We start from the raw sequence: 13,428 nt of genomic DNA on the forward strand, positions 1-13,428 counted from the left end.
AAGAGACAATAAAATAAGAGCTGTGTATAAAAGCACTGTTTATTCAAATTAAATAGTATATATTACATTAAAATATATATAATTCTTAATTAAAATAGCAAAAAGGAAAAGTACATACAGCTAAATAATCTATGAATTGAAATAATATCTTTAAAAATTTATCCATTAAAACATAACACCAATTAAGTTCCCTATTTATGTAACTTACAAAGAATTGTCACTTCAAAAGTAAACGAAATTTACAGCTAAAAAATTCTGACGAAATACTGTTTACAAGAAATTATTTAAGTTGTTTTTATAAAAATACAAAAAGCGTGTCCCACCCCTATTGGATTAGATTATGTTCAAATGTTCATGCACCAGTTTAAAAGTGAAGGTCAAAAAATATGTTTTGGATGTTGTATGGATGAGTTTATGATGTATTATTAAATTGGGATAAGTATTTGGGTAAGTCGTGGTAGGGCGGCGGCGGCGGGGCGGGCGCGCGGGGCGCGGGGCGGTCAGAGCAGCGAGCAGCGCGACAGCCAGGACGCGGGCTTGCGCTGCTGCTCGTTGGCCTTCAGCTGGTGCCCGCCGCTGCGCGCCTGCGGGTTGCTCGCCTCCTGCGGTCACATCATACATGTTCACAACTTTCAATAATAAGAGCTGTACTTATGGGAGTTTCCTGAAATCATGACTCATTGAACTACAGAGGAAGTACTTAATAAAGTGCACACATAGTATTCTGCATTCAGAATCAGCTTATACAGCTCAATCACACAAATACAAATCAAATAGTAGTATGACTCATTTATGTACAAGTTTACTATCAGCAGTAGCCACATACATGCAATCTGTTTCTGTAATACTACACCTTCTGTTTACTATGTTTTGTATACAACTGGCTACCTAATTCACATATTACATTACACCATGCTACACTTTCCTACATTTAACACACAAACAATACAAAACAAAGTTAGGTTTTCCCTAAATAGCCAATGTACAGAACAGTCTAATATAATGAACAGTGCAAGTTCATTCTTATTTCGGTATGCAATATTAGATGCAAATTTACCTTTTTATTCATCATGCAAAAATAATTTTGAGAAATAATAGAAAATCTTACACATTACAAACTTCCAAACCCTCTAAAAACTACTCAAACTGTCACTAAATCCACATAACAAGAACAAATAATTGCTGAATTACCTTCTGTATTTGCAAGATAGCCATGGAACAAAAAGTATCAGTGAGAATAAGGCATCAACTAAACACATACAATATTGAATCATAATAATTTTGAGGTCAAATTCATTAAAGATAATTTCAGATGTGTAAGGAAACAATATGTTGTGTTGAAGAAGTTTTACACATGACATACCTATTTCTAGAGTGAACAGACAAACAAATAATAGTATAAATTATGAGGAAAATTGTAGTATTAAAATATTTCATACCTGTTTCTTTTCCATTTTCGCTTTGATATCTCTCGCCAAGGTGAAAAATGCAGTCTCAACATTTAGAGAATCCTTTGCTGATGTTTCAACAAACTTTATCTGATATTCTATTGCTAGTTGTTCACCTCTCTCTTTTGATACCTGTTAAATAGAAGACAAGTCAATTTTTTGCTCTATGCATGATAATTATAATCATGTTCAAATTGACTGATTTTAAAGAGGGTAGAGTAATTCAAAGCTACACTATTCATTAATAATTAAATGGTGTATAGATAAAAAAGTGCAATTGGTCTAGACAAATTTAAAACTTACCTGTCTTTTAGAATCTAAATCACACTTATTTCCAAGGATCATCTTTTCAACATCGGCACTTGCATTCTCTTCTATGTTTCTTATCCAGTTTTTGATATTTTCAAAGCTTTTTTCATTAGTAACATCATATACAAGCATGATTCCCATGGAGCCACGGTAGTAGGCGGTGGTTATTGTACGAAACCGTTCCTGACCTGCTGTGTCCCTGAAATGAAATTAAGATGTAAAAGTTTAACTGAAATCCAAGTTTGTAGCCTACAGTGTCTCAAAATATGCTGTAACTATTTAGTATTTCCACTTACCATATCTGTAGCTTAACTTTTTTGCCATCAAGGTCTATTGTCCTAATTTTAAAGTCGATGCCTGCAACAAGATATACTTATAAGTGGATGCAGAAGCTCACTAGTTAATTAAAATTAGTGAGTATGATGTCATGTATTCAGCTTTCATCTAATTCGATAAGGGCCCATCCAACTTTCCGCCTCGCCCTTCAATTACAATTATCGGAAACACCATTGTCTAATACTTCTACGTATTTAGTAAAAACAAGGAAACAAATTTCGGACTCGATGACAAATTACATGATAAAAAAAGCTACACTTGTCTGACAATAACCTTTGGTATTTTATTATTTAAGAACTTACCGATGGTTGATATGAAGGATATATTGAAAGCATCCTCTGAAAATCTAAACAAGATTGAGGTTTTACCCACTCCTGAATCTCCTATAAGGAGTAACTTGAATAAATAGTCATAGGTTTTTGCCATTTTTTACAAGAATCTGATTACGACGGACAATACAGCCTTTTCATTTGGCATTTTTTGACTAATTGTAGAGCTGTGCTTCATACAGTTTTTTGGTTCAAATCTATTATCGATAATGCAATGATAAAATTTCAAATCTTCTGAATTCATAAAATCAATACAATCTGACTGTTTTTAGCCCATGAAAATAATAAAATACATTAAATAGCTTACATCAACATAAATTTGACCTTTGATAACGCGTTTTGTAGTTATGTTTAAATTTTTTTCATACTAAAATATCGATAGTCTCTATTTGTAGACCTCACTATTAAAAAAAAGATACCGCTAAATGTTGCCAATAGAAATATATATTTTACTGCTCGTTTTGTAAGTAAATTTTGGAACACACCTTTTTGATGACGTTCATGCATGGAAATGATCTTTCTCTATTCTGTGATGTGAATTTTGACGTTGACACAATTTATCGCTCGCTTGTTGCTCTAGTCACTAGTGTTCTTTTCTCTATGTTGCTCGCTTGTTTTGGGCTTCGCTTCACACTGTTTCTTTCGTAGTGTTTTTGGTTTTATCGTATTTTCCCGCTGCAACAAAACAAAATTTCTTCTTCTAAAGAGCATGATACACCTTAATTACTAATTCTATTATTTTATACTAAAATGTTTTACCATGTAAGTAGTTGTCCTATGATTCGTCTAAATGCATTTTCATAGTAGAACATCAATTTTTATAATATTTTCTGAAACTTTACAGATATCACTGGAGCACGAGATATTATTGCATCCACGGTACTTCGGCCCTCAGTTGCTGGACACTGTGAAACAAAAATTATATACTGAGGTAGAAGGAACCTGTACCGGAAAGTAAGCACAACATAACCTCTTATTAAGATACCTATTTAGTTTGTGAATGTATTGATGAATTATATTATAATTTGCAGATATGGATTCGTTATAGCAGTGACAACAATAGACAGCATAGGAGCAGGTCTCATACAGCCTGGGCAGGGCTTCGTAGTGTATCCTGTCAAGTATAAGGCGATAGTGTTTCGACCATTCAAAGGAGAGGTTCTTGATGCTATAGTTACACAAGTCAACAAGGTATGAAACTAAAAATATTGTGTATATTTAATTAAGATATTTTTCTTCAGTATTGTAATTCAGTTTTAAGTGTACCCTCAAAACACCAAAAAGTTTAATGTATAATGAAATACATTTATGTGTAAAGAATCTTATTTTCACTCCTCAGGTTGGGATGTTTGCACAAATTGGACCACTGAGTTGCTTTATCTCACATCATGTAAGTAAAACCTTTTAGTTAAATTCGTTCAGTTTCTTTTATTTTTTTATAGTTAGTGTGTTGTTGATAAATAACAAAGCCTGACTAGGGTTTGTCGCTGTGGAGAAAGGATTAGCATCAGTCGCTGACTGCCCGGTGTGCCGGACCTATTCAATGTATATGATTTACATTTCGTGAACTCCACATTTAGCATTCAAACTATTCAATTAGCCACTTCATTACCTACATACTTTGGCGTGAATAGGCAAACTTAAAGGATATGGGAGACAACTGAAAATCAGTGGTTTGTTCCTAAGGGCAAACATATGCACTGAGTTGCTTCCAAACAAACTAATGTCTATCTATCTAACTTCTTAGCACATGTGAGCGACAGGTTTTGAATCCACATTTCTTCCGTGAGGGGCGGGCGCTTACCCGTCTGAGCTAACACTGCTACATATAAGTAATATACTTAATGTATAATTTTAGTCAAATAAAAAAGAGGATGTGTGTTTTGACAAATGTTGTTTTTAAAGCATTTTCAACGGGTTATTAGAGTCCCGGATCATCCTCCCTATAAGTATCATAGTAATTTTCCTTTCCTGCATCTCTTCTTGTAGAGCAAGGATGAAATTAACAAAAACTAAACAAATAATTATTTGTGTCACATGTTATCACCACCTTCGAACTTGAGTGATATAAGGCTATCTAAACAAATGTCAAACTGAGACATGTGTGGATAAATTGGTACACCCATGTTAGGAAATAAGACAAATCTTCCAATCTCGCTGTCAAAATTGTAACTCACATCTTGTAGTGATTATTTCGTGTTGGCCATGTTAGCGTTTGTGAGGACAACTGGTATCACACAATTTGTTGCAACTAGCTGTCATTTATATCTTGTCACCGCCATACTGTGCTACGCGTGCTGTACTGTGATTAGTGACCCCATTCTTTTCTGTGACTAAAGTAACCCTCCACAAGTGGAGATTAGTTTGCTAACTTGAAATTCATGAAACAATTATTAAATTTAGTAGAAGTAAAAATATTTCTTACTTGAAAATCTCAATATTCCATCTTACTCACAGACATATTTTATACTAGATACAACAAATGCACCCATTTCTATGAAAAACATGCATTCTGTTTGTATTGGAATTATTATTTTTGACACTGATAATGTCTAGACTAAACTAGACGGAACTATAATGTATGAACCAAAAGTTGATCACTTGCTCAACCTTTTGACACGCGCAGTACATACACTTGGGGAATCTAGTATGATAGATGTCTGTGTTCTTACTTCTGTACATTGTACAGCATTGGCTGTGAGCTGCCTGATGATGTGATGTATACTTTAGTAAAGTGGGCATTAATACAATAAAGACATTGGACCGCAGCAGGCAGGCTGCATCGCAAAAGTAGTTTCATATAAAATCCATATTTTATGTATGTTCTTTTTTGCACATTGACAGGTACTGTTTACCATTCTCTGAACCATCTGATAGGTTGACCAGAAAATTATTTTAGCATTAAGTACCTACATTAAAACTGTTGTAAAATGGCCAACTAAAGTACCTGTTTGTAAATTAAAAAAAACAAGTGACTTTTGCAATACAGCCTACCTATCACCAATTAATTGCTCAATCCATTAAGTACCTATAATATAATGAGTTTTTACTTATTTTTCCCTTTAATTTCAGTCCATCCCAGCTGATATGGAGTTCTGTCCAAATGTGAACCCTCCGTGCTACAAGAGTAAGCAAGAGGACAATGTCATCCAGGAAGAAGATGTCATAAGACTGAAAATTGTGGGCACAAGGGTTGATGCCACTGGAATTGTGAGTATCTTTCAGACTTTTTTTTCACTTTATCTGACTATCCCTCAAGGACCACAAAAGGAAAACTTGGTAAGGCCCTCGCAACTTATTGATTACAGTGTAGGTGGGTGGAACATTCATTTAGCAAAACTTTTTGTTGGGTAACAGTGGTTTTTTTTTTTTTTTTTTTTTTAATTAAAGCAATTGTTATCACTCCACAGACTTTATGTCCGTGCCTTTTGAAGAGTGGTAATTTTTATGAGATAGTTTTTAATTCTTTTATCTACTTTCTACTCGGTAAGGAAGTTTCATTTATATATATATATATATATATATTCTATCTTTTATATATATATTGTTCTTTTTTTTTTTTTTTCTTTTTTTTTTTCCCTTTTTTTTTTTTTCCACTGCTGGGGGAAAATCCACATGGACACCTGGGAAGAGGACCCAGGTAGTGTCGGGCGTTAACCGACTAAAAACCCCCAGCCGTGTATCTCATTATACAAGTTTTTTTTTTTTTTTTTCTTTCTTTTTTCCTTTTTTTTTTTAATTAATGGTTTTCAGAGTCACACTTACATTAGTAATGGCAACAAACTTAACAAGGACAGGGCCAATGCCAGCTGTCTTCGGAGAACTTAGTAGACACCTGGCAATGGCTCGGCCCCTCAGTCGTTATAGGTCATGTTTTGCCTGATGTTAGTGTGTGACTCTGTTCTTAAAGATAACTTATTTTAATTGTTAGTTATGATATAATAATCAATAGGTTAGTTATACAAATTATTTTCCCAATTTGGCCTATATTTTGCGCTCTTAACCAAAATTATATTTTATGTTTTATTCCGCCCCGTTTTGCCTTCTTAACATTTCCCCAGAAAGTGCAATGACCTCTTCGTCTCGATTCTTAACTGCCATTTTTAGATTGTACTCGAGGATGCGTTTCTTTGGCGCTGTTATTGCCGTTTTAGCGAGGTTGCCGATAGCGTCCTCGGTGTCATCCGCATAGTAGGTGCAGGCGGTGGTGTGCCTCGACAGCGCCACTACTGCGTGAGGTATGCTATCGTGCAACTTTATTTTATCTTTTGTTCTTATGATAATAACGGATTCGTACGTCAATCCCTGTGCTTCGTGTATGGTTAGGACGCGTGAGCCCATTCCTTCACCATACCCTTGGCTGGTCAAGGTCTCTTTTTCTTCCTGTGTATGCACCAGGAACAGAGTGTTGGTTTGGGATTTAGGAATTACTGCGTCTGTTAACCTTTTCAGCTGCAACAACAGGGTCAGTGTAACAGTGGTTAAAGAAGAATTCAGTTTGCAGATCAATCAACTGTGGATTAACTGTTTTACATCCCGATGCAGTTGCAGACCTCCATTAGAAAGGCCTTGTAATCTCATAAAAAAACTATTCAGGTCTTTATTACTATTCACCTATTTATAATTTTCTTGTTCTTTTTCAGTTCGCAATTGGGACATTGATGGACGACTATTTAGGATTAGTTACTCAGTAATTAAGTAAGGACTATTTGTAATAATGATTAAGTTTCTATTCTAATTAATGAATTTAAGATAAAAGTACGTACGTGTTTAATTTGGCTTCATTCATTCATTCATTCTTCATCTTAACCAGCTCAAATAGTGAATTTTCCGAAGACCGAATATTCGGCCGCCTAAAGGCGTGATTAACCGACGCGGGGTAGCACGATCCTACGCCAGCCGAGCCGTCCGTGGAGATGCGAAAAGAAAAAAACAAAATAGGTCTTCCTTCGTCGCGCGCTCTGTGACATCTGTTTAGACGGCGCGTGTTAACACAAGCCGAGCCGTGCGAACTTTGGCGAGCCGCGCCGAGCGCAGTTGTCTACAGCTACACAGCGCGTGGCGCGGCGAACCACGAGCGGAGCCAGACTCGGCTCGGGCTAGCCCGCGTCGTTTAATCGCGCCTTAAAGCATAGAGTGGCAAAAAATTGCTTCTTAGACTTGGTGTACTGACTTAAAAGTCACAAAAAAAGCAGAACCTAACGATTGTAGAGCAGAGAAAATAGAAAATAATTTAAGTAGAACCTTACTAATGTAGGACATAAAATGTAGAGCAGAAACTAACTAATGTAGAGCAAAACCTAACTAATGTAGAGCAAAAACTCACGAATGTAGAGAAGAATCTAAGAAATGTAGAGCAGTAACTAACGAACGTAGAGCAGAAACTCAAGGATGTTGAAAAGAAACTTACTAATGTAGAGCAAAACCTAACTAATGTAGAGCAGGAACTAACTAATGTAGAGGAAAACTTAACGAATGTAGAGCAGAACCTTACGAATGTAGAACAGAAACTCTAGGATGTAGAGCAAAACCTAACGAATGAAGAGCAGAATATAAGTAATGTAGAGCAGAAACTTACTAATGTAGAGCAGAATCTAAGTAATGTAGAGCAGAATCTAAGTAATGTAGAGCAGAATCTAAGAAATGTAGAGCAGAATCTAAGTAATGTAGAGCAGAAACTAAGTAATGTAGAGCAGATTCTAAGTAATGTAGAACAGAAACTAAGTCATGTAGAGCAGAATCTAAGTAATGTAGAGCCGAATCTAAGAAAAATAGAGCAGAACCAGTGTACAGTATAACTAAAGAAATGTAGAGCAGAACCTTACGAGTGTAGAGTCTAACTAAAGAAATGTAGAGCAGAACCTTACGAATGTAGAGTCTAACTAAAGAAATGTAGAGAAGAGCCTTACGAATGTAGAGAAGAAACTCACGAATGTAGAGCAAATACTAAGTAATGTAGACGATAACATAATGAATGTAGAGCAGAACTGAATTGAATAAAATTAGTGTTACAATTTATACAGTAGAAATAAAAAAAAACGGAATGTCATCATTACTTTTATTTATTTGGCATTCAAAAATGGGTTACAAACAATTACAACACAATTTAACAACAGATTTATCAAAAAATTATCATATCATTATATTTGGGATATTTTCAGTCTATTTGGGCAGTTTCATATTAACAAAGGTTTGTATAAACCTCTCGAGTCATTTTTATAATTTTATGTTATGTATGACTAACTTAATACGAATGTCTGTGAATGTTTTACGTAAAGCCTACACACAGTATCGCAGTAAGCCCAGTGGCTTACAATTCTTACAAAGCGACCGACTTTGCTCTATGACCGACTATACTATGTGTAGTAGCCTTAGGTAAATATGGTGTTCAAAATAACTACACTCAATATTATGAAATTATAATTATCATGTTGCTGTGAAATATATCAGCGCACAAACAGAAAGGCAGTGAACGTATGAATGCCAAACATTGCAGTAGCTTTACACCTTCATATCATAGTATTTGTAATATAGTTTCATCTCCTACTATACGAGGATTTCATGTCAATGAGTATAAGTATTTTATATTTACACATTTCCAAAATACATCTAAATCATAAAGGAGCAATCATAATATTGTCTAAATTAATAAAACTATCCAAAGGGACGATTTAAGTCTTTGGTTTACTTGTTTCTCTAAATATTTACAAAATATTGTCAATGCATAAAATAAATAAATCTTAATCAACTATTTCTTTACAAAAAATATGGCATCAAAATAAATAATACTTTATGAGATCAGAAACACAAGCCAAGCAAACCATGTATAAAACTAAGCACCAAAATAAAATAATATTTACTTAATGTAAAAAAACTTCACTTAATACAAACGAAATGTACAGACAGATATCATATAATTAGGGTGTGACCAATGACCATGCCATGGGTAGCTATTGAAAATGCAACTCGAGTCAAAAATTTAAATGTAATTCGGTTCTTATTTTTTTGAACCTACAAAAAAGTACCTATTCGTCACCCATTGGCTAATATATATTTTAACTATTTTACGTTACCTATCTTAAATATATTTCACCATAAAATATTGAGGCTTAACATTGTGCAATATAATGTGAAACGCTTGCTTAGAGAATATAAATATATTTTAAACAATCGGTATATTTTTTGCAGTCATTTTTTGCACGAATCACTCACTGAAAGCCTAAATAATGCTGATAGTTTTTTTTTTACAGGATAATTATTATTTTTCAGTTATTAACTTAGTAAACAGCATTATTTATGCAAGTAAAAGGCACCAAAATAAGGTTCCTGAATAATCACACAGTGCTTAATAAATGTTAAAATACAAATGGAAGTTGTCATGGAATATACATTTCATATAATGATTAACTTTCTAATGAGAGTAATATTTAGCATAGATGTTCTGATCTAGTTGCATTTGAGGACTACTACTTTTACCTTGGATACTAATACAATTAAACAGTCAAATATTTTGCCTTGAAGGAGAGGGGATAATTAATGATTTTACAGTTAAGATAACACGTCTATTCAACCTGAAATATTTTAACACACTAGATCTAACCAGTAACATTTATTATAACAGTAACACATGACTTAACAGTTATAATACTGAGCTTCATTTTAAGGAAGAAAAGAGTGGAATATATGACTATTGCTTATGTACTGATTATATTTGTTTGTGTGTATATATTCTGTGTCAGTAGTATTGCTTCCGTGTGTCCAAGCCACAATGTATCGTCCATCCTGCAGAACCAACCATCACTCCATCCTATTGCCTTAATTTCGAAGTAAATGTTGACTGATAGAACTTAATTTCTGACCTGATATGCTTACTATACTAGTATATATTTTATTACATATATTTGAATTTATCCTTAACTATATGGGCGTCTATTTTGCTAACTTCATTCATATTAGCAAAATGGACGAAAGAGCAATTATCAGATCGACATTTACTCCCCAGATATCTCCGACCGACCGACCCTGGCCAACATGCTTCTAGCACGATACAAGTTTAATTAAAACGTAAATAATAAACCATATAACAATGTACTTTCCATTACTTATATTTCATCAACTATGGCTTAGTTCGCATAGGCCAGAGTCAGTCAGTCTATGCATCAATTACACCGCAGTTATCATTCAATCAGAATACACTGTAAAGGCACCACGAGAGCAAACGCAACCCTTTCTCACAATAAGTATATATATTATGTAATCATTGTAGATGGCGCCACTAGTGACGGTCTAGCCTCGTCATTGGTCGGCTTTATTCGCCATATTTTTGCTCACTCGATAGTGCTGCCAAAAGGGTATTCCTGTATCTGTTAGTGCCTCACAGTGTATCTAGATGTAGTGCTAACTGCAGTGCTGTAGGCCGCACCCGCGCTATCCCTTCACTGTCGGACGTGGAAGCACTGGCACTAGGCGGCGGGGTGTCAGGCGGGGGCGGGGGCGCGCGCCTCGCCCCCCGCGCCCCCTGCGCCCCCCGGAGCACAGACGGCGGGGGACACCGGCCCCCGCACCGCCTCGATGTAGTCCTTGATGAGAGTGGCTATCTGGTACGCCTGCGGAGGAGTAAGGGGTAAATGGTTAGTTTCTTAAATAGATATTGGTCTCAAAATTAATATAAATACATTATCGCTAGGTATCTCTTAAAACCTTATTCATCCAGCAGGGTCGTAAAAGTAACTTCAGCTGATACTGAATCATCATGACGTATTATTATTATACGTCATGATGATTCTATTGAACCTACTTATAGTTGGTATTATGGTGGCTATCCTTTCATTATGGTAAATAGTGTTCGACACCATCACGCTAAGAAGAAGAAGTCGGTAACAGATTAACTCTACGTTTGCACTTAACAAAACATAGTGACCAACCAAACAACATAAATATCCACATACCTGATCAGTGCTAAGCACGAGCTTGGCGTGCTTAGCCCCGGCGCTAGTCACCAGCAGCAACGCGCGGGGCGCGGGCGACACGGCCTGCAACGCCGACAGCTCGTGCGACACCAGCGCGGCGCGCGACCCGCGGCCGTGTAGGGTGAGACCGTGTGCGTCGACTGCTAGCCAGAGGAAGCGCGGCCAGTTGGAGGTGAACGATTGCTGCGGGAGAATTTCAGGATATATTTTTATTGTAGAGAATAAAAAAATGTTGTAGAAGAAAGATTGTATATACATATTAGATTTAGTACAGACAAATTGTGATTGTGCCTCGTATGTAGCGCTAAAGTTTTTACTGTTATGATATGATAGGTGATGATAAATAAAGGTTGGAGGGTATGACACGGTGCACTGGAGGTATTTGTCGTAGCTAAAAGGCGCCGCGCAGGCCGAGGTTCCATTCGCTCTTTTATATGGTTCCTTATCTATATTATAGTTGGTCCTAGGACTGACATCTCCGGTGCTTGCCTGGATATCAAGTAGTGCGTGACGGATAGCATGCGCCGGCCGACCCAGCTGAGTAGGCTCCATGGGTAGACATGTAGGTCTGCATGTCGGGAGGTGAGCGGGCATTACTGCTCCGGTACCAGAGTGGAGATCTGGCAAATGGCTTCTCCATTGTCCCTAGTGTGGATCTAAACACGAGTGCTCCGGATGGAGTACGGGAAGTGAGCGTGCCATCCACAGCTCCGGCACCTGTCTGGACATCAGGGAGGGGGGGTCTCACCACCCCGAGGCGACTCTCCTTGTGAGTACTGTGGCTATACGCTGCAGCGGCTGAATCCACTGCTCCATGGATCCCTGATGTCAGACTGCCGTCTGACTGAAGGTATAGTGCCTGTAGTTTAAGACCAAGTCGTCGGGAATTACAGGCACTATAAAACAATACGTAGTTTAGAAAACGGGTATCGTGTTCCTTTATCTACTACCGTAAAACAGCCCTCACTCTAATCAACGATCTAGACATCTTCCTTCAAACTTTCTACCACTACAAAACTCACCATAACTTCAAAGACCGTAGCACTAGAGCGCACAGGAGCTAGGCAACGTCAGGGCGCGCTGCATTACCTTCGGCCTTTATTACCGTAAAACAGCCCTTCCTATCATAAGTGATCCGAGATGCCTTTAACCTTCTTATCGTTACAAAACTCACCATAACATCAAAGATCGTAGCCCTAGTCAGCGGCCAAGAACTAGCTAACGTCAGCGCCCGCTGCATAGCGGCGGGGGGCGGGGTGCCTCGTAGAGCGAGGTGGTGCAGGCGCACGGCGGGCGCGGGGAGGGCGAGACGCGCGGGGAGCACCGCCGCCGCCGCGCCCGCGCACTCCTCGCCGCCGCCCGCGCAGTCCCCGCCGACGACTTGAGCGTGGAGGGCGGCTAGCATCACCTGTTGAGGGAATGATAATTATAGAGCATCCACTATGTTATTGCATTTTTGACGTTTCCTTATGTTTGGTAATTAAAGTTGGTTTTCCTTTGCAGTCATCAAATATGTATGGGATTTCGAATGTCAAAAAACCAATAATATGATCTATATCTATACTCAGTCCATTATAATATAATATAAGATGAGGATATAGATTGGTTTACTTTAACAGATTGTTTTGATAATCGACTCGGGCGTTGGGCCGCATGGGTATAGTTGTTAGCGCTAGACAAAAAGGCGAACAAGATTTATAGTCTGTTTATACAATTATTGTGTACATTTTCAGAATGAAAGTCCACCACCGATTGGCGCAAATGATTTTTTTCTAAATTAATATTTAAACAAGGTATATAAGTGTACACAACTCAACTCGCGTAGGTACTCATTATGAACGTCTTATCATATATACTTGGTTTACATTTCAGTTTAATCAGTTAAATAGAAGGTCATCACATCACGACCCATTACGTCCCCACTGCTGGGGCACGGGTCTCCTTCCAATGAAGGAAGGGTTTAGGCCTAGTCCACAGTAAATAGAAGGTATTATTAATAAACATCACTTTGGTCCTTCGAGCCGGATACGACCCACC

At 37.2% G+C, this 13,428-nt stretch overlaps 3 protein-coding genes across 4 annotated transcripts in view; 1 reads left to right on the forward strand and 2 right to left on the reverse strand.

Annotated features, from left to right (window-relative positions):
- Window positions 1-21: 21 nt before the first annotated feature.
- On the reverse strand, window positions 22-2,590 carry LOC105391631 (ras-related protein Rab-8A). 2 transcript variants are annotated; one of them, XM_011563140.3, is made up of 6 exons: window positions 2,396-2,590; window positions 2,054-2,114; window positions 1,752-1,956; window positions 1,440-1,580; window positions 1,192-1,194; window positions 22-602 (listed from the first exon to the last, which is right to left on the reverse strand). In XM_011563140.3, the coding sequence occupies exons 1-6, from the start codon at window positions 2,517-2,519 to the stop codon at window positions 501-503; spliced, it is 636 nt and encodes a 211-aa protein (XP_011561442.1). In that variant the 5' UTR covers window positions 2,520-2,590; the 3' UTR covers window positions 22-500. The 2 variants fall into 2 exon arrangements, with proteins under 2 accessions (XP_011561442.1, XP_011561443.1); XM_011563141.3 differs by lacking the exon at window positions 1,192-1,194 and having other exon boundaries at window positions 2,396-2,589.
- Window positions 2,591-3,033: 443 nt separating this feature from the next.
- Window positions 3,034-7,183, forward strand: LOC105391630 (DNA-directed RNA polymerase II subunit RPB7). The gene is made up of 6 exons (XM_011563139.3): window positions 3,034-3,184; window positions 3,267-3,376; window positions 3,454-3,613; window positions 3,762-3,812; window positions 5,495-5,632; window positions 7,066-7,183. Exons 1-6 carry the CDS (start codon window positions 3,173-3,175, stop codon window positions 7,114-7,116), a joined length of 522 nt encoding a protein of 173 aa, XP_011561441.1. The 5' UTR covers window positions 3,034-3,172; the 3' UTR covers window positions 7,117-7,183.
- Window positions 7,184-8,775: 1,592 nt separating this feature from the next.
- The window catches only part of LOC105391642 (myosin-I heavy chain), a 69,694-nt gene continuing 65,041 nt past the window's right edge, over window positions 8,776-13,428 (reverse strand). Inside the window, exons 38-40 of the mRNA XM_048630102.1 lie at window positions 12,566-12,799; window positions 11,371-11,574; window positions 8,776-11,028 (exon numbers count right to left, since the gene is read on the reverse strand). Of these exons, the coding sequence (XP_048486059.1) occupies window positions 10,900-11,028; window positions 11,371-11,574; window positions 12,566-12,799 (567 nt within the window). The 3' untranslated portion in view covers window positions 8,776-10,899. The remainder of the gene's footprint in view (window positions 11,029-11,370; window positions 11,575-12,565; window positions 12,800-13,428) is intronic.

Source organism: Plutella xylostella, chromosome 25, assembly GCF_932276165.1.
Source record: "Plutella xylostella chromosome 25, ilPluXylo3.1, whole genome shotgun sequence".
NCBI classification, from domain to species: Eukaryota; Metazoa; Arthropoda; class Insecta; order Lepidoptera; family Plutellidae; genus Plutella; species Plutella xylostella.

What these genes read in the sequence shown, in the direction of transcription:
- LOC105391631 (XM_011563140.3), bottom strand. Translation starts at nt 2,519, where the DNA reads ATGGCAAAAACCTATGACTATTTATTCAAGTTACTCCTTATAGGAGAT. An exon ending in AAAGTTAAGCTACAGATATG is followed by an intron (nt 1,957 to 2,053) that starts GTAAGTGGAAAT and finishes ATTTCATTTCAG; the next exon opens with GGACACAGCAGGTCAGGAAC. An exon ending in ATTTAGATTCTAAAAGACAG is followed by an intron (nt 1,581 to 1,751) that starts GTAAGTTTTAAA and finishes TCTATTTAACAG; the next exon opens with GTATCAAAAGAGAGAGGTGA.
- LOC105391630 (XM_011563139.3), top strand. An exon ending in GAAGGAACCTGTACCGGAAA is followed by an intron (nt 3,377 to 3,453) that starts GTAAGCACAACA and finishes TATAATTTGCAG; the next exon opens with ATATGGATTCGTTATAGCAG. An exon ending in GGGTTGATGCCACTGGAATT is followed by an intron (nt 5,633 to 7,065) that starts GTGAGTATCTTT and finishes GTTCTTTTTCAG; the next exon opens with TTCGCAATTGGGACATTGAT.